Source organism: Lepidochelys olivacea (genome assembly GCF_965140295.1).
Source record: "Lepidochelys olivacea isolate rLepOli2 genome assembly, chromosome: 3".
NCBI classification, from domain to species: Eukaryota; Metazoa; Chordata; order Testudines; family Cheloniidae; genus Lepidochelys; species Lepidochelys olivacea.
The window spans coordinates 130756849-130782024 of record NC_140413.1 but is presented as its reverse complement, the minus strand read 5'-3'; the positions used below and the strand labels follow the sequence as shown (position 1 = coordinate 130782024).

Below are 25176 nucleotides of genomic sequence, written 5' to 3'. Positions count from 1 at the left end.
TGTAGCTCACGAAAGCTTATGCTCAAATAAATTGGTTAGTCTCTAAGGTGCCACAAGTACTCCTTTTCTTTTGCGAATACAGACTAACACGGCTACTACTCTGAAATTTGTTATTGTACTGGTTAAACTGACTGCTTATTTTTAAGCTGTTAGGCACGTTTAGAGCAATGCTATAAAATACTATTTGGCCTTTGGACTTCAAAAAAGGAGGTTTTGGTAAAATGAGTGTCTTATGGTCTCCCATAATATTAATAATTTCTAATATTATTAATAATTCCAACATCTAGCAAATAAATACACAAACCCATTTCTCTCACATCTACAACCAATTGGCATTCTTATTGTACATAATAAAATAGTATACACCGTACCAGAATTTTTTCAGTATTGAGAGAAAGCAGAGATTCACAGGATGAAGACCCTCTTAGTTCACAGTCTGACTCATGGAAATGCAAAAGTGGTGAATCTGCAAAAACAAATATTTGAATTATCTCTGGATAGTCTACTTGAACTGTTATACTTAAGCAGGGTATAAATGTACAAGATCATGCAAATGCCATGTTTCCTAATGCCAACCCCACCTTTTAAAAATTCCTCTACAGGGCAGTCCCATAAAGTAGGACTGTTGATATGTTCCATACATCATGTTTGGTCCAGAAGTGATGACAAGAAGTGCAATAGCTGACATGAACTTTATTATACAGTTAGTTTCACTACTATTTCTGCCTATGGAGCTGACCAAAATTTGTGTGCAAGAGTAGTAGCACAGAAAAGCTATATGGGAAGAAAACCAGGAGGAGATGAGGGAGAGAAGGAAAAAAAACCATAAGGAGAAAGAAGTGGGAAAGTGAGTGGGAAAAACAGTGTATGTCAGTTTGAGACTATTTGGTCCCTCATTCCTTGAGCCAGCACATTTAGGTCCTAGGGAGAACCACTGGATGGGTCTACGTCCAGCCTTCAGATAGAGGAAAGGTGGCTGGTATGCTGGCCAGCAAAGAGTGGGGTGAAGACTGGAAAGGGATAGATGAGAAAGATTAAGGAGACAAAAGTAGAAAGAATGGTAAAAATAAGGGATGGGACACAAACACATGAAAAAGCAGTAGTTAACATGTTACAGTGAAAGGCACTATAGAAAGTCTAACATGAATAGAAATCCAAAAATGGGATACACCCAGAAAGAGTATGTAAATGGGGTGGGGAAGTGGGGGAGAGCAAAGGGAAGAAAAAAATAATACATTGCTTAATTGAAGAAATCAAAATAGAATCTCAGGCATTACAGAGTTTAATGACTACAGATACAAGAAACTCTGAAATAAAAAATCTTCTTCACCAGTGTCATAAATATAAAGGGAAGGGTAAACACCTTTAAAATCCCTCCTGGCCAGAGGAAAAACCCTTTCACGTGTAAAGGGTTAAGAAGCTAGGATAACCTCGCTGGCATCTGACCAAAATGACCAATGAGGAGACAAGATACTTTCAAAAGCTGGAGGGAGGGAGAAACAAAGTCTCTCTCTGTCTGTCTCTGTGATGCTTTTGCCGGGTACAGAACAGGAATGGAGTCTTAGAATTTAGTAAGTAATCTAGCTAGATATGCGTTAGATTCTGTTTCTTTAAATGGCTGAGAAAATAAGCTGTGCTGAATGGAATGTAGATTCCTGTTTTTGTGTCTTTTTGTAACTTAAGGTTTTGCCTAGAGGGATTCTCTATGTTTTGAATCTAATTACCCTGTAAGGTATTTACCATCCTGATTTTACAGAGGTGATTCTTTTACTTTTTCTATTAAAATTCTTCTTTTAAGAACCTGATTGCTTTTTCATTGTTCTTAAGATCCAAGGGTTTGGGTCTGTGTTCACCTATGCGAATTGGTGAGGATTTTCATCAAGCCTTTCCCAGGAAAGGGGGTGTAGGGTTTGGGAGGATTTTAGGGGGAAAGACGTTTCCAAGCGGGCTCTTTCCCAGTTATATATCTGTTATACGCTTGGTGGTGGCAGCAATAAAGTCCAAGGGAAAAAGGAAAATAGTTTGTACCTTGGGGAAGTTTTAACCTAAGTTGGTAAAAATAAGCTTAGGAGGTTTTCATGCAGGTCCCCACATCTGTACCCTAGAGTTCAGAGTGGGGAAGGAAACTTGACAACCAGTTTGAAATATTGAAGAAGGCAAAAGACTTCTACCACATGTGCAAGAAGCAAAATTAATCCTTTGCTTATCTACTGCAAATAGCAATGATTTAAAAAACATTTAACAGTGGAAATGCAAAAAACTCTATACGAGCCTTCTTGATTCAATTGTTAAGCTGTTGCTCCTCCACTTTACTATTGTAGGAAACATCTTACTTGTGTGTCCGTATTATAAAACGGAAACAAAAATGGTATAACCAGATAATTCTCTGCTCTTTGCACTTACTGACACTGAATTTAAAAAAAAAAAAAAAAAGATCGACAGAACAAAAAGCAACACAATCTATTTATAAAATACAAGTTGGAACAGCAACTAAAAATTAGTCACTGCAAGTAGAAAATGAAGTTATAGTTCTAAATGAACCACAAAAGGGATGATTCTCATAACAAGAATTATATTAAAAAAGAAAAGGAATACTTGTGGCACCTTAGAGACTAACCAATTTATTTGAGCATAAGCTTTCGTGAGCTACAGCTCACTTCATTGGATGCATACTGTGGAAAGTATAAAAGATCTTTTTATACACACAAAGCATGAAAAAATGGGTGTTTACCACTACAAAAAATGGGTGTTTACCACTTCTCTCCGCCCACCCCACTCTCCTGCTGGTAATAGCAGAACCACTAACCACAACAGAACCACTAACCCAGGAACCTATTCTTGCAACAAAGCCTGTTGCCAACTGTGCCCACATATCTATTCAGGGGACACCATCAAAGGGCCTAATAACATCAGCCACACTATCAGAGGCTCGTTCACCTGCACATCCACCAATGTGATACATGTCATTATGTGCCAGCAATGCCCCTCTGCCATGTACAGTGGTCAAACTGGACAGTCTCTACGTAAAAGAATAAATGGACACAAATCAGATGTCAAGAATTATAACATTCATAAACCAGTCGGAGAACACTTCAATCTCTCTGGTCACGCGATTAGACATGAAAGTTGCAATATTGCAACAAAAAAACTTCAAAACCAGACTCCAGCGAGAGACTGTTGAATTGGAATTCATTTGCAAATTGGATACAATTAACTTAGGCTTGAATAGAGACTGGGAGTGGCTAAGTCATTATGCAAGGTAACCTATTTCCCCTTGTTTTTTCCCAACCACTCCCCCCCCTCAGAAGTTCTTGTTAAACCCTGGATTTGTACTGGAAATGGCCCACCTTGATTATCATACACATTGTAAGGAGAGTGATCACTTTAGATAAGCTATTACCAGCAGGAGAGTGGGGTGGGGGGAGAGAAAACCTTTTGTACTGGTAAACACCCATTTTTTCATGCTTTGTGTGTATAAAAAGATCTTCTGTCCTTTCCACAGTATGCATCCGATGAAATGAGCTGTAGCTCACGAAAGCTTATGCTCAAATAAATTGGTTAGTCTCTAAGGTGCCACAAGTACTCCTTTTCTTTTTGCGAATACAGACTAACATGGCTGTTACTCTGAAACCAGGAATTATACTGTTTGAGGAGTCCAAGATTCACAGATTTTAAGACCAGAAGGGACTACAGCGATCACCTAGTGTGACCTTCTCCCTAATGCATGCTATAAGGTTTCATCTGGTAATTCCTGCAACATGCCCAATCTGCATAAAGAATCAAGGTGGAGGGGTGGGGTGCCGTGCCATTACATCAGAAGTATTTATTATGCCAGCGAGCTACAATTCAACTACTTGTCATTTAGTGATTAAGTTATTTGTGTAAGGATACAACAGTAGTTCTCAAACCTTTGTACTGGTGACCCCTTTCACATAGCAAGCCTCTGAGTGAGACCCCCTTTATAAATTAAAAATACTTTTTTATATATTTAACACCATTATAAATGCTGGATGCAAAGCGGGGTTTGGGGTGGAGGCTGAAAGCTCGTGACCACACCATGTAATAACTTTGTGACCCCCAGTTTGAGAACCCCTAGGATACAAGGGGAAAAAATAGAATGGACTATCTGTTACAAACCACAGGATAGAGAGGACATTTAAAAAAAAATCCTGGACCAATTTACAAGATTCTCAAAACTCTAACATTACTGTACTCACAGAGGAATTTCACTACCCATACATCTATAGGTTAATAAATACAGTCAAACTTGCATCAAATTGTTTCCTTGGTTACTAAGAAGACAACTTTACGAACCATAAAGTAGAGAATCCAACCAGAGGAGAAGCCATCCTGGATCTACAATATAGACAGGAACTGACTGAGAGCATGACAGCAGTAGGAAAGTTTGAGACAACCAGATCCTCTCAGCCAAAAGGGCAGTTTTTTCAATTATTGATTCATTTAACCACAACTGACAGATTTCTAAACAGCTGAGAATGGATTGATGTGCCACTGGTTTTAAAACTAGCATGGATATTGTTTCATAGTTAAATCAATAAGGAGTTGCTGTATGATGAATGCAGTCATAAGGAAGAAAAACTTTCAACTTAATGTTAATGTACCTGATATTATTAGTTCAACTAATCATGAACTACCATTTTACATGTTTTATTTTGCACAGCATCTTTCATACAAGCTGTATCCCAATCAGTACATCGAAATTTTTGTCTTCCAAACATCTCTCCATTGGAGAATTCTAACTCAGCCTGTCATATAAGTACCTATTTCATTATAAACATAAGAAACAGCAAGCCACTGATAAGCGACCTTATATTTATTAGGATCCAACCTGTAAACATACAAAAGTACCGACCTGTCTCGCCTGCAGGCTACATAGAACAAACAAAAAGAAAAGGAGGACTTGTGGCACCTTAGAGACTAACCAATTTATTAGAGCATAAGCTTTCGTGAGCTACAGCTCACTTCCTCAGATGCATATCGTGGAAACTGCAGCAGGCTTTATATATACACAGAGAATATGAAACAATACCTATTCCCACCCCACTGTCCTGCTGGTAATAGCTTATCTAAAGTGATTTCCAGCACAAATCCAGGTTTTCTCACCCTCCACCCCCCCACACAAATTCACTTTCCTGCTGGTGATAGCCCATCCAAAGTGACAACTCTTTACACAATAAGAAAAGGAGGACTTGTGGCACCTTAGAGACTAACCAATTTATTAGTCTCTAAGGTGCCACAAGTCCTCCTTTTCTTTTTGCGAATACAGACTAACACGGCTGCTACTCTGAAACCTGTCTTTACACAATGTGCATGACAATCAAGCTGGGCTATTTCCTGCATAAATCCAGGTTCTCACATCTCCCCCACCCCCATACACACACAAACTCACTCTCCTGCTGGTAATAGCTCATCCAAACTGACCACTCTTCAAGTTAAAATCCAAGTTAAACCAGAAGCAGGACAGTGGGGTGGGAATAGGTATTGTTTCATATTCTCTGTGTATATATAAAACCTGCTGCAGTTTCCACGATATGCATCTGAGGAAGTGAGCTGTAGCTCACGAAAGCTTATGCTCTAATAAATTGGTTAGTCTCTAAGGTGCCACAAGTCCTCCTTTTCTTTTTGCGAATACAGACTAACACGGCTGTTACTCTGAAATAGAACAAACAAACAGTGCTAAGAATTTTGTGTTTTATACTCTTCGAAGCAGGGACCAATTTTGTACTGTGTTTTTACAGCACCTAGCAAAATGGGGATGTGGTCCCTGACTAAGGGTCCTAGATGCTACAGTAATACAAACATCTAATCGTTTCCATTTGCTATAAGGTGGATGCTTTACATAAACAATTTAAAGGGCAGCAGTCTTAAGAGCATAACCAAATATATATATTTACACATACGGACAAAAATATTTATTTCACAAGTCTTTGCTAAACTTGTTTTAAACTTCTCTAAACAACCTTAACAGGATATACCAGTACACACATCACAGAACAACAACACTGGAAACTATGGAAGTCACAAGCTACAGTTACATAAATAAATCTGGCAGTTTCTCTATTACATTGGATTTTGTTTTTTCTATTTTTCATATTGCTATATTCATTTGGTTTTGTTTACATGTATTGCCTGTAAGTGATGCATTATATCTAAGTCAGAAAGGATGAACAAATAGACGCTTATGATCAAATATTATATTGAATGTCCTACAAAAACTTAAGTGTATGCAGAACTTTAGTCCCACTGATGGCTTCTCATGTGAGTAATGTTATGCACATGCTTAAACCTTTGCAAAATTAGGGTCTAAATTAAGCAGATTCTTTATTAACAAACAAAACAAACAGAACCAGTGAAACAATTATTAACTTTACCAGCAAGACAACTTTTTTTTTTAAACTGAATCCTATTCAACACACTAAAGAATAAGGAGCTGGCAAGTCTCCATACCACCAAATACACAATTCAGGCTTGCACAGGCTCTGTATTTGCACACTGCAAACCTGCCAGCTCTCTTTTCATTCATTTTGGATTAGAACCAACAACATCAGGCAAGAGGACTCGCACTTTCTGTCGGCCTTCTGAAAACTGAAAACTTTTTTCTTCGTGTAAGCTTATTGCAACAGACAAAGTCATGATTTGGTATCATCATTGATTATTTTTAATGTACGATACAACTCTAAAGTGTTCGCTGGGAATACAGTTTATACAAAAGATGCTGTAACAATAAGTTACGTTGCACATTTAAATCTTGATTATCTGAAGCTCAGTTATCCAAGAAAACAGGGCTGTATCAACAGCATTTCTTAAAATTAAAGGGCCAGAGCCTACAAATTTCTTCATGCTCATGGAGTTATGCCCAAACAAAGCAGCTGAGAGGATCTGAGCCAAAGTTCTAAAATTGATCAGTGTCCCTATGACAAGAGAAGAACCTGTGCTTTGTTTTTCCTGTTTTACTTTCAGTCACCTCCAGGGTCATCCCAGCCCCACAAAGCACAGAAAAGAAGTGAATTTCACTAGAAATGCCTTTATTACTCACAACCCTTCCTTGTGCAACATACAGTCAAAGAAGAGGAGAAGTCCACATCATCCCACTGCCTTCAGGTGACAGGTACCTAACACAAGTATTTACCGTTCACCTCATACGCTTGCCAGGCTCATGGCACGGTGGACACAGGGGTATGGCAGGGAGGCCAGCGCTGGCCAAGCAAAACAGGGCAAACCCACCACTCGTAAGCTAGGTGACTACAGGGGTAAGTAAGCCCCTTCCAGGGCTGGAAGAAAGGACCCCGGGGGCTAAGCTAGGTGACTACAGGGGTAAGTAAGCCCCTTCCAGGGCTGGAAGAAAGGACCCCGGGGGCAGAGAGCAGCAAAGAATGACTGACAGCCACCGCCTCACAAGAGGCGTGGACAAGGAAGGACACGCTGCGCGTGCACTCACACTTGAGCACATGCCGCGCGCCTCCCCCCGCCACGGCCAACAACACGCCACGCGCCTCCCACGCGCACTCACTCCAGGTGACACGTCACCCTCACACAGAGGGGTCCTGGGACAAGGGGGAACCCCTCCCAGGAGGGATAGCTCAGTGGTTTGAGCATTGGCCTGCTAAACCCAGGGTTGTGAGTTCAACCCTTGAGGAGGCCATTTCAGGATCTGGGGCAAAAATGTCTTGGATGAGTTAACTGGGGATCGGTCCTGCTTGGAGCAGGGGGTTGGACGAGATGACCTCCTGAGGTCCCTTCCAACCCTGAGAGTCTGTGAACTCCTTGCCGCCTGCCTGGGGCGCCCCCTCCGCGGGTCCTTGCCCGGCGGCTCCCCCAGCAGGCAGCGGGGCAGGACGTGGCGCTGCCGGACCCGACTTACCGCACTCGGCCGAGTATTGTTCGTCCCAGTCCGGCGCCTGGGGGCAGCCCCCAGCCTGGCCCTGCCGCTGCTGCCGGTGCCGCTCCTGCTTGAGCAACGACAGGGCCGGGTACTGCTCGCTCAGGTCCAGCGCCGCCCGCGCCGCCCCCAGCAGCACGAGCAGCCCCAGCGCAACGGTGCCCCAGCAACAGCGGCAGCAGGTCCCGCTGGCAGATGCCATCGTCTCAGCGCGCGTGCGCCCCCCGCACTTGCATGTCCAAGGTGGTGCCTTGCTGCCGCGCCCCCCGCAGCGACAGGTGGGGGGGGGAGGGAAACTGCGGCCTCGCTCCCTTATGGGACTTGTAGTTTCCGGCCGTTGCGCCCCTTGAGCGAGCACAGTCTGAAAACTACAGCTCCCATGACGCCCTGCGCGGCGCCTTTCCTCCCCATCAGCCTGACCTGGGAAGCGAGGCAATTGGAAGCGGACGGTTCCTCCTGCAACGGCCCCTCGCCAGCGATGGGGGAGCCCGGCGGCGGCGGCGGCTACAAGTGCGTCGAGTGCAGCCAGGAGGCTCCTGAGCTCTACAGGGACTATCAGCGCGGGGTGCTGCGCATCGCCATCTGCGTGAGTGGGCCGGGCCGGGCCGGGGGGCGGTCCGTGGGGTGGGGAGGGCTGGAGTGGGGGTCGCCCGGGCTCGGGCCCTGTCTCGGTTCGGGGGCTAGGCGTCCGGCCCCCTGAGCGCTCTCCGGGACGGGTATTTTAGCGACCGGCCCCTTTGCTTTCTGCATTGTACGTACAAACACGCACCCTCTCGCCGCGTCCGCAGCACGGGCAGCCTTCCAGCTCCCCGGGGGCAGCCCCTGTGGGAGCGGCGCTGTGGCCGGGATCCCCCCGGCTGAGTAACCCGGCACCGGCGCTCTGTCCCTTGTCCTCCTCTCCTCCCCCTGCCCCCTTACTAAATACAGGTTGCTCCAGGAGGTCGTGCAGTGTGGTTATTCTTGGTCCCGCATCTCTTTAATCTCTCATTCCCGCAAACCCACCAAATCCCCTCAGTCTAAATTGTGTTTTGTTTTCTGTCTAGTTCCTCCTCGTCCTCCTGCAATCCCCTCCAGCCCCCAGTAGGCAGGCCCTGTGTTTGGAGTGGATCTTTCCTCTTCCCCTCAGCTTGGTGGCCAGTCAGTTTTACTAACAGGTGTTTTCGAAGAGCAGATTCTAATAGATTGGGTCCTAAGTGCTGGCTGGCTGTGCCTAGTTCAGGGTATTCTCATGCCACCAGACCTCACAGTCTCATACTAAAGTCAGGACTATCTTGCGAAGTGGGCCCATCCTTCACGTCTCATGTGTTTCAAAACCTAGACCTGAAGGTTACTCAGTAGTGCCTTGAATGAGATTGGGAGGCAGCCTGCCTCAGTACCAAGGTTAGAATGGTGGTCACTTTTATGTGCATTTGAGAACTGTTATAATTACTACTTCATATCCCAGTCTTTAATGTCTGCATTAGAGGCCGTACATACCAAGCAGTACCTATTTGAGGAGTATTTCTTTTTTTACTATTATGAATATTTAACCTTTTTTCTTGGCAATTGGCCTCCAAAACTCCTCACTTTGTCCAGTGCATTTCATTGGCATTAAAAGGCTTACTCAGATGTTCCCAAATGTTCTTACTGACTTCATAGTTAAAGTTGAAATATCCTTTCTGTTTTAAGGACTGTTTTAGACCTTTCCTTATTTATAGCTTTCAGTTTTTGGTAGTACTTACCTGTGTTCTTGTTGCCAATGGTTTGTTTATGGGTATTTCTAGTAGTGGGTGAAAAAATAGGGTCACTTACAGAATTGTATGAAAGACTTTGATTTTGATTTTTGGTTTTGAAATGGAAGTACCTGGAAGTGTGCCTCAATTACCCCTTGTTTTTCATCCATGTTTATGTTATGTCCCAGTACAGCCCCTGAACTTGTCTATTCCTTGCAAATCAGAAAAAATTGCTGGTGGCACATTCTGTAGAAAAATGTTTATGCTAAAAAATTACCCTTGTTAGAATTTCATTGTTATTACTGGGTATATAGCTCATATATTTTTGCATGATATTTGGGCTCTTGGCAACTTGAGGAGAAATACAGCAATGTAACTTGCCACCTGCCAACCCCTAAATTTGTAACTAAACTCCAAATGATGGGCACACAACACAAAATAGTTGAGCAGGGAATTTGGACAAAATGTACAATAACTTTAAGTGTTCTGTCACTTCAGTTTTATGCTTGGCAATTTCTGATATTAATAGTAAACAGCATATACAGTAAACACCTGCTTTGTGAAGGTCTTCGATTAGTTCTGGGTTTTAAAAAGTAGTGGTTAACATAAGCTGAGATAGAACAGAGAGAGAGCCTCTTTCTTGACCTAGAAGAGGCTGAACGCTAGGCAGAGATAAATTATTGATTATGATGGAGAAAGTTGACATTCCCATCCTCTTCTTCTCCCACTAGAGCAATCAATTAATGATCAAACAGCTGCAAGCATGCTCAGAATCTCTCCAGACTCATTAGAAATGTGCACAGTTCAGTAGATCTCTCAGAGCAAAGACAAGGCATTATAACTGAGATTTCTGCAGGTCTTAAAAATGCACATTGCAATGATAGATTGACATTTCCCTTCCCTCCCTTGGTTTTAGTGTTTCCTAAAGATGGTCAGACTGTGGATTTGCCTGATCTTACATTGCAGAAGTTGAAACCTGCACCCAGAAGTATCCTTATTCATTGTAAATCAGTTTGATGGATTGATGATTGCTGTATCCAGATGCAAAAAGTTCAATCAAGTGCCCGGTGGCCTCTCTGTGCATCAGGACCCAGGATACAAGGTGTTAGATAATCTCTGCAAAGCAGGGCAAGGTCTCTGCAATATGCCTTTTTCACTGATCCCGAGAATCATGCAAAAGATGGCATGGAGAAAGCCGCAGTGATTCTGTTTATGCTAGAAGAGTCTATTTCTCTGTTGCCTGATTAACATAGAGTTGGACCAGCCAATGTGTCTACCTCACAGAGAAGGTCAGCTGTTGCCAAAACTTATCCTCCATCCCACACCAAATAGGTTCAAAATGGATACTTGGATGAGGTAAATATCACATTTACAGAGCCTGGAAAGTAGTCAACAAATAGAACTTGTTCTACAGACCGAAGCAAAGTCAATGGTTTAATTACCACATTAACCAAATGCAACATAGCTTTGAATTCCTCCAGCAAGGGTTTAATGTTGGTGTATGAGATTGTCCAAGCAAAAGATCAAGTGTCTGTGTTGTAAGGTCTCAGCATGTTCAAAAAGAGGAAGTTTTATCAAACCCGGACATGCTTCCTTAAGGCAACTACCCTATTTCTAGCCCCAAAAGGCTATACAGCACAACCTTGGAATTTCATTCTGGTCCTAAAAGAATTGACTTGAATCCCTATGGCAGGTGTCATTATACTTTCTATCTATTAAAGCAGGTTTTATAATAATTAGCTCTAATCAAAGGAGCTTTTGAAGTTGGGAGCCTTCTTAGATGAGACCCATTATTGTATTGTTGTTCGGAGAGGTAGTCCTCACAACTGTCATAATTTAGTCACAAAGTAAATTCAAGAAATAGTCTTCCTTCCATCAAGCATCATGGCTCACACTGTAAGAGCACAGTTAAGGACAAAGAAGTCGTGTCTCCACTAATGAGATCTACTGGCCATGTGACCATCCATAGATAAATGCACCAAATTCTACTGAAAAATGGCAATTGATAACCAATATGTAGAAGTCTTCTCTATACCTCATTGGCCCCAGTGAAGATAGAGGATATATGATTTCCTTTATCTTGGGTGCCCATAGTTAAAGGGTGATCCTGCTTCCCATCCTGGAGACATACTGCAAAGAAAGTAAAGGGAAGTTGTCAAGGTTTGACAATGCCCAAAAATTGAGAGAGAATTTCTGTTTTTGTAAACATACCTCTTTGGAAGGAAGGAAGGAAAGAGAAGGTAGGGAAACTCCTAGCCACATTTAAAAGGAGGGCTTCAGTGGGGTAAAAATCACAATCCTAGGTGGCACCGCATAAGCAATTCAAGGCACTTTTATGTAATTCAACCAGTCTCTCCCTCACACTTTAAAATAAAACAGCTGGATTAATTGAGCAATACACACACAATCTGCAGTTAATTTTTATGCAGTTAAAATTTAATTGAAAAGCCATTTTTTTAAGCAGCAAGGAGAGAAAAAGCAGGAATGAGGGCTAAGTATTCATTTGGTGGAACTGGGGCAAAGAAGCTGTCAGGAATCCAAAAGCAACACTGAAAATAAAAGAAAAGGAGGACTTGTGGCACCTTAGAGACTAACGAATTTATCTGAGCAAAAGCTTTCGTGAGCTACAGCTCACTTCACTGAATGCATCTGATGAAGTGAGCCGTACCTCACGAAAGCTTATGCTCGGATACATTTGTTAGTCTCTAAGGTGCCACAAGTCCTCCTTTTCTTTTTGCGGATACAGACTAACACGGCTGCTACTCTGAAAACTGAAAATAAAATAGGTTGTGTTATCATTCTTATTTACGTAATTCAGCAGATTTATGTGGTAGTAGAAGTGTTTTCCTACAATTAGTCTGAGGGAGTTCATGCAAATCGGGCCTCTAGCAGGATAAAGGCAGAGGATTTAACTTCAATACAATCTAAGACTCAAATAGTCTAATTTAATAATAAGCAATTCCCTTTTTATAATGCATCTTATCTGTGCAAGATGGCTGAGGAAGGGTGATTAATTTACATACTTCAGCAGTTATTGCAGACTATTTAATTTGTCAAAACACCCAGCCATGGTTTTGTGATGTGACAAGTTTTTGTTCCTGCTAATCCTCTTTCTGTTGTGTTCTATGTATAGCATGTGTTGGTGGTGACAGACTAGAACTCCTCATCATGATGCTACATTGGCTGTTTCATATGTTTTGTGTGTGTATATCGTTTCCAGAAGCTGCAAAGTAGAAAACCCACAGTTGTCATCAAAATTGCTATTTATTGGTGCATGTTCACAGCAGCCTCCTCATAGGAATCCCTGTTGGGATTTCTGGGTCCCCAGTCTGGGTAGGGTGGGATGGGATGGTATTTCTAAACTGCGTGCAAATCATTCACTAACACCATGCTGCCTGTATCCTTGACCCAGGCATTTGCTTAGTTGACCTTCTTCAGTGTAGAGTCTTTCTGCGTGTCCCCTTACTTTGGCTCTGTCATCCTTTTCTTCTTTGTTGGCTCCAAATAGAGAAGTCTCTCCTAGAGTTCCACTTATGCATCCATGTTCTAAAGTTTTGTGCTTTTAATGCGAACCTGGGGGCACCTGGCATGTCTCTCCATCAAGCACCTACACTATTCCCTTGTGCTCAGAGGTGAGTTCATTTTGCTTCTGACTGTCCAGAGTTTCTGTGAACACCACTCCAAACAGTTCTTTATAAGTTTCTTGTGCTACACCAGCCTGAAGCTTGTGTAAATTAATGCCTTTTCAAAATGTTCTTTCATGATTCGTCTTTAAAAGAAAAAAAAAATGAAATGAGACATTGCATTTAATTAGAACTGTAATCTGTTCCATGGTAGATTTCACACTCTATTAAATGGTCGTTACATTCGTCAATTAATTGTATCCTTTCTTCCATCTCTCTGACTTTTTAATTTCAAGCCTATCAAACTGCTGGTTAATTGAGTCAGTTTTTGAATCCAATACCTCTAACTCTGTCCTACTACATAATCCCAAATAACATTCTCTTCTCTGATCCAAAATGCGGTTCCCTTAGAACCTGGCCAAAATATACTGGCTGGGGGGGGGGGCATACCTCTAACACGAAGTCTTGTGATTCGTTGCTCCTGATGGTGGCTTCACTACTGATGGGGACAGGTTTCTGGTGCATTTCATTAACTGTTTTTGGATTCTTAAACTCTCCAGCAATAACAGGATTAAAAATGGAGGTTCCTGGCCAATGGGAGCTGTGGAGGCAGGGCAGGGGTGGAGGCAGCACACAGAGTTGCCTGCCACGCCTCCGCCTAGGGGCCACAGGGACTGGTCGCTGCTTGTGGGGAACTGCCTGAGGTGAGCACCTCCTGGATTCGGCAACCCACATTCCCTCTCATGCCCCTGCCCCGCACCCCCAGCTGCACCCAAAAGCCTCTCAGAGCCTGTGCTCCACACCCCAACCCTCAGCCCTGCACCCCTCCTCCCCCACACACCCACTCTGAACCCCTCGTGGCTGTTCCTCTGCCTAGGAGCAGCATGGACATGTTGCCGCTTCCGGGAAGCCCCATAGGGAGCCTGCCGGCCCCCTGCCAACCAGACTATAAACCAGACTTTCTATGAAGATTATAAATGCTAGTTTATAGAGCTTTCCAGCTGGGACAGGGCCAAATAACACAACGCTTACTATATTGTGAAAGGGCTGCACAGCAAAGAAAAGGGTTCTTTTCCCCAGCATTGTGTCTTAGTTCAGAGTAGAAAGCTATCTTTATTTACGTTACAGAAATTATTGCAATGTAAGGTTAGGTTTTTTTAAAAATATAAATCGGCCATGCTCAAATAACAAGCCTTAGCAGGCTGCTGGTGCATTCCTTAGATGTTTGAAAGCACTTAGTTGTCTCTGCCTGAGATGGCACACAATACCATGTAGTGCACCAAGGTGTAATTTATTGTTATGTATATAAATCAAAACTTTATTTTAGAACATATAAAAATAGCTGATATCTTTTATTTGGTTGGGATGGGAAACCAACTGAAAGCTTGAACGCCAGGATAAAAAAATGGAGGTAACTTTTTTGCCTGAATTAAAATCCATTGAAAATAGGGGCTTTATCACAGAAATCCTGACATAACTTTAAGAAATACTTGGATGCCACTATAGTGTTGCTGTGCTAAACAAGTAAGAACAGCAGATTTTTAAATAAACTCATGCTAGTTTGCTTGTTTTTACAACTTGTAACTTCGTTAATTTCAGAAATCCTGCCAGAAACCTGTGGACAAGTACATTGAGTATGATCCTGTTATCATCTTGATTAATGCCATCTTATGCAAAACACAGGCTTACAGGCATATTCTTTTCAATACACAGATAAATGTAAGTTGCTGGATTTTTTTCCCCTCTTTGGCTTTGTACAAGATGTATGAGACTAATGACAAGTAAATAAGAATCACAGTGAAAACAAGATTTAGTAGCTGCCCTAAGATGTTGGTTGGTTTTTTTCTCCTGCCCCTCCACAAGTCCAAGAAAGTTTAACTACTATTTTGTTCTCTGCCCAAGTTAAGGGTCTAATGCTATAAACAAAGCAAGTGGAATACCAAACTTTGTAGCTGCTGCTAGGAGAGCTACAGTCCAGGTAGAGTTAGTAAACACAGCTATCGTAGTAAAGATATTGCTTACAAGAGTTAAAAACTTACTTTTGTCAGAAGAGTGATCACACGTGATTTGGAATACACACAAGGAGCAGAGCTGTTGAACAAGAAGGGGCCATATTTCAGTAGTCAGTTTTCTGACCAGAGCCATTGGAAGAGGTCCACTTCTGCTGTAAATTGCTAATTACAATCTCTACTGGAAATGTCTCTTTAAATTCAGCAGTAGTATAAGGTACAATACTAACATATTACTATACTAGAAAAGACTAGTATTACCCTCTTACAGGCTTCCTCTGCTGTAGTAAAATAAGTTACAAAAATTATTATGGCGAAAGATGATGATGGCTTGCATGTTAAGAATCACTGATGCATAAGTACCCAGGGTGAAATGCCCTAGAAAGAGCTAAAGCTGTCATGCAAAATGACTGGACCCAGAGAGCTGTTGAGAGGTTTAAAGCACTTTGTGTGGGTTAAAGCACTTTCGTGTGTCTGGCAGTTGAAATTCTGAAGATCCTATGTGCAGGTCTACACAGTACAACAATGCATACAGGAAGGGTGTGAATTGTAAAGTGCACCAAAGTGTTGCATGCTAACTGGCCAGTGTAAACCCTGCTGGCGCGCCTAAAAGTTCCCTCTAAAACTTTTAATGCACACCAGCAGGGTTTACATAGGCCAGTTAATGCACAACACTTTGTGTGCACTTTAGAATTCACACCCTTTTTAGTACACATTATCGCATCATGTAGAGAAGCCCTTTGTGCTGCAGAGCAGCTGCACAAAAGGAAAGTTAGTCACACAGGGTCCAGGTCACTCAGGAAAGTTAGTCACTCTTTCTAGGCCATGTGATCTTGGTGAGCAATTGTGGATTAGTGGTTTCCCAGGTGAGAAGTGCAGGAGCTGAAGGGTGAAAAGGAGCATGGAGTTTAAGCAATAAGACTTTGGCAAAATACCTGCTTCTGGGAACAGGATAGAGATGTCTTACCTGAGGCTTCTGGAAGGGCTTATCTACATTCAGAAATTGCACCAATGTAACTGAAATTGGTTTAGTTAAACTGGTGTAACTCTTATGACTTAAACCTGGCTTGTAGCAGTTTTGCTTGCACCTGTAAAATTATACAACTGGTTTTTAACTGATATAAGAGAATCCACACAAAAGTTGCACCAGTTTATCACACTTTTAGTTATGCAGGCACAGCTTTGTGTGCAGATCAGGCCTAAGAGGGATTTGTCTATGAATATCTCCGCCCAAGGAAGCAGGACTTGTAAACCAACTGACCACGCTAAGAAAATATCTGACTCTTATCTCTCTGATTTCGGCTCTGAATGGGAAACAGACCTCAAATTCTGATACTGCTCAGCAAACAGTCCATGCAGCATGGGGAGATAGCAGGGCATCCCACTGAGCTCTTCTCCCCACGGGGCTGCTTTGCCTTTCCTGCCACTGGAGTCCCAGTGCTGCTGCCTGCTTTGCAGATCATCCACCAAGGTTTGGGGTGGGGCGTGGAAGCAGAGGCAATGCATGGGACTCCAGCAGCAGGAAAGGTGAAGCAGCCCCATGGAGGTGGGAGGAGGAGGAGCTCAGCCAGCCGCCCTGCTGCTTCCTGCTCCCTGTGCTGCAGGGACACAGAGAGCCACTGCTGGGGTGGGAGGGTGTGTTCTCCTTGTTTCTGGGCATCCTGAAAAATCGGGGGGGATGTGACCCCCCCCAACCTTTCATCTGTTCGTCCCTCCTCCCTGCACTAACCACAACTATACGTCACCTCTGCGTGTGGGCTGAGCTGGGGGTGGGGCTGGAGCCATGGAGAGCTATGCTTTGTGCTCCCAGTGGTCCCCAGAGCCCACTGCCCCACCTGGCCTCGTGCTCTCTGCCCCAGAGCCCACTCCCCGGTCTCATGTCCTCCCCACCCCATCCTTCGGTGCCAGTCCCTGGAGCCCTTTCTGGCTTCTTTCCCTCCCCAGTCCACCTCCAGTTACCTTCTTCTGCCACATCCCAGCCTCCCTCTATCTTCCCCCAGGGCTGCTATCTGAAGTCTCCTTGGTCCCTCCCACAACCCAGAGCCTCCTTCCTGCCCCTCTGCTATCCCAGTCTCCAAAGGGGCTTCACACCACTAGCTGGACCATAGTCCAATAGCTTCACATCCCACATCCTGGCTCCGAGCTGAAAAGTACACATTCATACCCTGTTTTGCTGCCCAGATCCCAGCCCATACCCATTCCTCCATCTCTGCCACTTGGCTCAATTGGGGGCATGGAGAAACGGAGGGGGGGGCAAGCAGCAATGCCAGGTGGCTCAGACCAGCCCCATGCATCCTGTTTTCAGATTAGGGAAATACGGTCACCTAACTTTGCTGGCTGGCAATTGTGGGGTGGGGGGGGGGGTAGGGAGGGAGCTGGCTGGAGATCTGGACCTTGACTATACTTTGACCAAGAAATTTGGAACTTGACAAAAAATGGAATACCCCTGAACTAGGCTGATAGTCACCTCCCTAGTTGAGTTTTCTTATTGCTAGTGGTGGAAGCTCACTTTATTTATAAACCAGGCACATTAGATATGGATACACATGCCCTGGTCTGTGTGGTTTTTTTTGTTTTTGTTTTTTTTTTTAAGTCACATTTTTCAGGTGATACTTTAAGCTCTGTTTGAGACACCGAATTATGCTTGTATTGAGCCCCCTTTTCCCCCTCCACATCCAAACACACTCATGTACCACAACTTTATGCTTTCTTCTGCCCAGAGCTGCTCATATGACTTGCCACGCCCAACCTCTCCAATCGGGCTAATATGTTAAAGCAGCTAATTGTTATTAAAACGTGTGCTAATCTAGTAGAACTGAACCAAAGTCATTTGTTTCTATTCCTGAGCAAAAGTAATAAAGCTACCTCAGCTGTGTGCCTAGAGATGCTAAGAGATGACCTTGAATTAAAAATATTTGATACTGATGCTGTCAACATTCTTTCATATCAGATTCATGGGAAGCTTTGCATATTTTGTTTGCTTTGTGAAGCTTATCTCAGGTGGCTGCAGCTACAGGATTCAAGCCAAAACACAGACCCTGATGACTTAATCAGATATGCTAAAGAATGGGATTTTTATAGAATGTTTGGAATTGCTTCTTTAGGTGAGAACTATGATTATTTCATATCACTTTCAAATAATCTTTTATATTAAATCTTAAAGATCAATACATTGAAGAATTTGCTAGCACAAAATGCATGCCATATTCTACCCTAGAGGTGGCTGAGTGATCTGTGATAGATTTATATATAGACAGTCTAAAACATTTCTGTGGTCCTTCAGGGAAAAATAGCACTACATAAGTTACTTCATTTATTCATATACTGTTTCCTGTATTCCTTTAATGCCACTGTACATGGCAATCACCTGATTACAGTGCAGTCTGGTGTGATCAGCATTAAATATCCATACCAGAAGATGACAGTATTTCAGAATATTAAGTCTGAATAGGCATCCATTTACATGGTGTTGTTTATAAGGGGTAATGGACAGCTATGCCTTATTCCAAAGACTGAACTTCTAGGATATTAGCAGCATGCTGCATTTTATGTAAGATTTAATTGATTAAAATATCAGTTAATAAACAGGTTCTGCCACGTGCTATGTCTTATTTTAGGTTGCCCACCATAACATTTTAATGCCAGTTGCCTTTCCACATGTTGACAGATCAGTCCCAAATATATTACTTCTACTAATAGGGTGCATTAAACAGGTTATATTTAGTTCAAGTTTCTCATTTGTCCTATTTTAAAAATGTTAAGAAACTTTAGGAAATGTTGTATGGATTCTCCATTGCTAGTTTATTTTACATGCCATTGAAAAAGGAAAGAAAACTAAAACCACTTCTTGTGACTGGCCAAATGTTATTTTTATTCTTTTGCTGGAGAGGCAACTAGCAACTGGAAACATAAATTCCTTACATATTGATTCCCTGCAAAGCTTATTCCTAGAGTTGGAGTGATATTGACAATGATGATTATGAAAATAAACAGTAACCAGGAAAAAAAAATTTTACTTCTGAACCTTAAATAAATTTTTAAAAACATTTGCCAAATTGAATAATGACAAACCTGGTAGCTAGGGAAGAGATGTTGTTTCCAAGCTTCTAAAAGTGTATTTGAAACAACAGAAGGGAAAATAAAAATTTAACTTTTTTTAAAGTATATTTAAATCCTTGTGGTACTGCTGTGTAATTCAGACACATCTAATAGAACCATAAGGATTTTCTCAACTTTGAAGTTTAATACCTTCAATCTAGGGGTGTAGCTATGCTACCAAAAACTAAATTGTAATTCATCACCTGTGCACATCCTCAGCAAAAAGTGCTACTGTAGATGAGGATTGATGTTCATATTGCTGTATCTAACCTTGCTCCGAGCAGGCTTTTATTAAAGGGTGGTAAAAGTGCCTCTGAGCTCGGTCTTCGCTAGCACTTTCTCCAGTGCTACCATTGCTGGAGCGGCACTGATGGTGAATTAACCCAAATGTACTAGTGTAGGGAAGGCCTAGTAATTCAGTAACACCTTGAGCCTTTGTGTTCTTCCCTGAGCCAAAAGATTCTTTGTTGCTAAGCTTTCAGGGAATATAAGTAATGATGACATTGGCTTACAGGGTAAAGACTAGCTGAAAAGACAGGCTGTATTTAGGAAGGAAAAATAGAAATAGAGGAAAGTTTGCACGTTAATTTTCCTGTGATGTGTGCAGTCATATAGATAAAAGTGACTGAATCCTTTTGATGGAGATTGGGCTGGTTTGGGTTACTGGTAGAATGAGTCATGCTTGGTTAGGCTAATAAAGATGTATGGTGGGTGTTGAGGCAATGAGAGGATGTTTTGTTCATGACTGATTATAAAATTTTATTTAAATAGTCAGAAGCTCAATTGTATTTGGCACTTGTCATTTTCACAAAGATTAATCAAGAAAGGTTTTGATTTGGTGTGTCATGCTGTTTTTTCTCCCATTTTCCACTCAGAACAAACGGCATTTTTGGTTGGCATCTTTACTGCCCTTTGGCTAGCAAGACCTGAGAGCCTGAAAACAAAGTCAGACTTCATCTTTCTTCTGAAAGCCCTGTTGTTGTCTAGCTATGGAAAACTTCTACTGATTCCTGCTGTTATTTGGGAACATGACTATACGCCTTTGTGCCTCAAACTCATAAAAGTATTTGTCCTGACATCAAACTCTCAAGCGATTAGAGGTACTTTTCTGCTTCTGTTTTATTAGTATAATATCTCTTAAATGTAAGAGATACTGTTACAAGTTACCACTACACATTGTTCTACTTATATTTTCAGTGATTTAAAAAACCAATCTGTTTAATTTCTGAAGTATTGTTGAAATAGGGGTGGCTTGTTTGGTGTGGCTTTTTTTAGCCTAAAATTTTGACACTGGACCTTTCATAAAAAGTGAATGAAGCAGAAAATGTGTGTAGAAAACTTTAAACTTATCTCAGAATAATTATCTCTGTAGATGCAAATCAGTTACAAATTGAGGCACGCAGTGTGGGTCACTCAGACATAGAAAGTAGAATTCATGATTTGTGTAACATTGTAACATATTTAGTTTGATTTTCATCATTTTTACTGAAGTTGAAAATTGTATGTTAGCTTTTAAGGAGGCATTTTCTTCCCAGCTGTGCATAGAATCTTAAAAGAATCTTTTCTGTGTGACCTGTTTAAATGTACATATTGATATAAAGCTTCACACAAACTTTCCATCAACTTCAATTATTGGACATACTGAGCATTTTGTTTTGTTTTCTTTTGCAGTTACCGTGAATTTAAGCCAAAAGCTCACTTTGCTGGCCATCTTGAGTGGATTCATTTTGGAAAATGGTGTAGTCTACTTCTTCCAGAGAATGGGATGGAATGTTTGAAAAGCAGTCCAGTGTCCATTTTCTAAATCTTGGATTATGTTAAAAATCTAAAGAAAAACCAACATGGTACATTCTCAAAGATAATCCTCCTGCAGCAAGCCTCAAATCGGCCTCAAATAGTTTATATGAACAAAAACTTTCCATGATGATTGACTGGAAACAGTTATATGATTTAAAATGAGAAATTCCTGTAGTCTGGCTACAATGTGTTATACCAGAAAACTTCAGTCTGAACTTGCTTACGTTCCCACCAAAAATACAAGTGTGCTGCTACCCTCACAGCTTTCATAGATCCAGCTGTAACAGGAAAATGGATGCTAAAAATTTCAGTACTACCACCAATCGCTACTTCGGATGTTTTTTCAGAAGGAGCTGGATGAGAGATTTTCCTTAGAAGGGAAAAGGAGTAACTGCAAAAATTGAAACGGGAAAACAAAACCAGTACTTTCTAAAAGAGTCATGAACAGATAAAGAACTAAGTACGGCCAGAATCGACTGTTCTGTTATACAGTACAATTACCATGGACAGACTAAGCTTCACTCTTGGATGTTTTCGAAACAAGCAAAACAATAAAGGAGCTATTTTAATCTACAAAATTTAATATTTGTGACTGTTTTAAAGGACTGTTGAAAACCCTAAATGTGTGTCTTTCTTTCTTGAAAATTGTTTAGAAAGGCTTCCTATCGTTTCATTTAAAATCGGTTTAGGTTTAATTTAAAATTTCCACCTTCGCTATTTGATGGGGTTTAAAGGGGACATCAACAACAAACCAACCTGTGTGGTAAAATTGATTTGAAGTGGTCTAACACATAATATAGGTGAGATCCTAACTTGCTGTAAATAGGCCAGCTGAAATCTGGCCTATGCCTTTAAGAAAAAATACTTTACAATGCTTCAGAAACTACTCCTGGGAGGATTCTGTGCCAAAAAAAATTAAAAAATCTGAAAATTTTATTTGTCAAAATAATACACCTGTAGCAACAACAGTTTCAATTGTTTTGGTAAGTTGTTTAAACTACACTACAGAAAAAATTCACTGACTAGTCAGCATTTCCTAAACATATGAAAGTTAAGTTACAAACACTTAGTAACGAATACCCTGCATTCTAGCTATAATCCTGGATTTTCATTTAAATTGCATTACAAAACACTAAGGAGCCAAAAAAAAGATTGCTCAGACTTTCACACATGAAAGTCCTACAGTTTTGCTAATCATTGTCCTAGCCCTGGTTCTGGTTGTCCTTATGTTTTATTGGCTGTTTGGTAAATGTTTTATTTGCCCTTTGTTGTTTTTGTTTTGTAGGGGAAGTAAAACAAATCCTGAACTGTAATCTAACCCCATTGTGCCACTTTCACACAGGAAAAAAGAGAAAAAGCACATAGATTTTCCTAGCTGATTCCCTTACTGTCATTTATAGGGCTTTACATCACTCTGGCAAGGTAGGGGCCTTAAAACTTTTACATGTGTTATGCTCCTGGGGGAATTGACTGAGGCAGGCTGCTACATTTCTGTCTCGGAATGAGATCACTTAACCATCAACAGCAACATTAAAAAAAGTGGGTTTTGTTGTGTTTTTTTGTTTTTTTTTCAAAAGCTATTTTCTTTAATTTAAAAAACAAGTTTCAGTAACATAGTACTAATACTTAGTTGTGTGTGTTTTTAATTTATAGACCTGTTACTAGGCATGCAGGCTGCTACATTTCTACCTTGGGGCCAGAGCCTTCCTCGTACATAATAAAAAGGCATACCCCACTTCTTGCTCAGCAAGCCCCAGTAGCAAGTGAGAGGGACAGTCTCTCCCCCTTGTTGGCCAGCCCCACCCCCTGACAGTGATCAACATCTTCCCCCCACAAGCATGCACACCCAGCCCCCCTCCCTGCACAGTGATTTGTATCTCTGAGGCTGCTCCAGAGACCAGGCATGCTCAAACAGATGTGCTACCTGGGCTGCTGGGGAAGAGGCATGTGTCCCCTCAGAGATTTCTTTTGCATTTTTCTGCACGGGGGGCACAGAAATATGTGGACCATATGAATTCTGTTAGGAGTAAGAAACCTCAGAGACAACGTAGGCTAGTTTAAGGGGCTTCCTGTTTGAAATAGTTTCTCCAATCTCTTTACTCTTCCTAATGAAACCTCTTGTGATGAATAGCCTGAGTTACCTATTGGACTATCTTTTACATGGTAAAGAAACTTGTGACAATCTACCTGTCATTCTTCATACCTAGGAATAATCTAGGGCAAGATTGTTTTATGAAAGGACCTAGAAAGGTTAAAAACATTGAGCCGTAAAATGCACCCCCTTAAAGCTCTTGGAGTTTTGCTTAAAAATTGATGGCACAGTATAGCCCATGGGCAAAAAATAAATAAAATAGAGCAAGTACATCCAAGACCCAATTATTTGGTAGGAGAAAATACATGGAGAGCAATAATGTTGTTAGGACATCTCTTCAACAGCAGGTTAGATAAATTTGCAATGTGAGATGTAGAAGAACCCATCAATGTGAGCTTTAGCTATATCTACAGACATATCAATGCTATGGCACAATACTATGGCACAAGGAGTTAAATTTCAGTACAACACAGATGAGATTACACCTTATATATTAGGCACAATCCCAAGTACCTCTTTGGTAGGAAGACAGCTGTAAGCTTTGTGGAACTGAGAGATGCACAATAAACTTAAAGGGGATGCAGAAGTCTGAAGGGATTACCTTCTGAGGAATTATTATATGATTGTGTATATGAATATCATATGTCTCTAAATATTAAAAGGACAAACATTAAAGAAACCGGTAGTATTTGAGTGGGCCAATGTGGTATAAAGAGATGCCAAGAAACATTTTGTAACATTGGGGGCGAGGTCTCCTAAACTGGAAATCTCCCTAGAGAACATGATACTGATAGCCCCATCCCTTGAGAATGTATTGTCATGAAGATGTCCTGATTAGCAGACTAAACACAAGGAAGTCAGCTAGGCCTTCCTTTCGTTTCTCAGTGACTAGTATTCTGTCAACTCATTAGCCAAGCTAGAGACATATACACTAAAATTTGTTAGCATAGTCTTAATAGACTGTGGCTGGAACAGGGAATACAATAACTAATCTTAATTGAAAAGTTATTTCCCAGCTTCTTTTCAAAAAAAGAAAGCAATTGTCTGTCAAGAAAGCCATGTGTTTTCTGAGTGCTTAATCTCTGCTCTCCCAACCAAGCAATACTAGTGCCTACAGTGCCACCTGGAGTCCAAAATGAAAGGGACTTAGTTTTGCTTTCAAAACTGTCCAGTAGGAAAGTGTGTTCTGAAGTTGATATATGCTTTTTTCCTTTTAAATTTCATTACAGTTCTGTAGAAACTAAATATTTTGGCCTAACACTTTAAATTTATGTAAACTTTACAAATTCAATTTTTTAAAAATTAAAAGTTTTTTTCTACTTTGTAGAAGTGTTAAAAATAAGTGGTGATAATGCTCATGGTAACATATGTAAAATAACTGGTTTTGTGATTACTTGAAAGATAAAGGCACATAACATTATACAGTCACCAATGAAACCTGTTTAATGCTAGTTACTTTGCAGTGGACATCTATTTTATAAGATTACAAAATGGTGCAAACTCTGATTATCACAAGTAGTACCATTACGTTCAGTGAGCCTACACATGCTAGCTGTATGAGGCTGCTCCTTTACAAGGGAGATCAACAGGAGTTTTGTCATTGAGTTAATTGAGAATAGGATCATTCCCAGATACGGTCATGAGGCTTTTGCAAGAAGGTCACAAACATGACTTGTGTTTTTCACTCATGCTTTTAAAGTGCTGAACTGACTTTTTCAGCATTTCTAGTGATACTGCATTTTTAGGACTGGCTAGGAGGAGGAACCAAGAAGGGTAGCATTTTAAAAAAAAGTTCAGAAACATGACCTGTTGGTTTAAATTTCTAAAGTCCTAGAACACGTTTGGGTACTATATAAAAAAAGCAGAAAATTTGGGAAAAGGGTGCAATGACCAGGTATAGTCTCAATACAGGTTTCATTGTTATTTATGAAAGGATAATGTTTGT

General features: G+C 41.3%; 2 protein-coding genes across 4 annotated transcripts in view; one reads left to right on the top strand and one right to left on the bottom strand.

Annotated features, from left to right (window-relative positions):
• Positions 1 to 8226, bottom strand: part of TTC13 (tetratricopeptide repeat domain 13) — a 97425-nt gene extending 89199 nt beyond the window's left edge. Inside the window, exons 1-2 of one of the 2 annotated variants that reach the window (XM_084622887.1) lie at positions 7883 to 8226; positions 372 to 466 (exon numbers count right to left, since the gene is read on the bottom strand). In XM_084622887.1, coding sequence (XP_084479013.1) covers positions 372 to 466; positions 7883 to 8102 — 315 coding nt within the window. In that variant the 5' untranslated portion in view covers positions 8103 to 8226. The remainder of the gene's footprint in view (positions 1 to 371; positions 467 to 7882) is intronic. The other variant, XM_084622888.1, reaches the window with a different exon arrangement.
• ARV1 (ARV1 homolog, fatty acid homeostasis modulator) lies at positions 7522 to 24477 on the top strand. 2 transcript variants are annotated; one of them, XM_084622890.1, is made up of 6 exons: positions 7522 to 7536; positions 8315 to 8486; positions 14835 to 14954; positions 18195 to 18348; positions 20218 to 20442; positions 21014 to 24477. In XM_084622890.1, the coding sequence occupies exons 2-6, from the start codon at positions 8379 to 8381 to the stop codon at positions 21118 to 21120; spliced, it is 714 nt and encodes a 237-aa protein (XP_084479016.1). In that variant the 5' UTR covers positions 7522 to 7536; positions 8315 to 8378; the 3' UTR covers positions 21121 to 24477. The 2 variants fall into 2 exon arrangements, with proteins under 2 accessions (XP_084479016.1, XP_084479015.1); XM_084622889.1 differs by lacking the exon at positions 7522 to 7536 and having other exon boundaries at positions 8265 to 8486.
• The last annotated feature ends 699 nt before the right edge of the window (positions 24478 to 25176 follow it).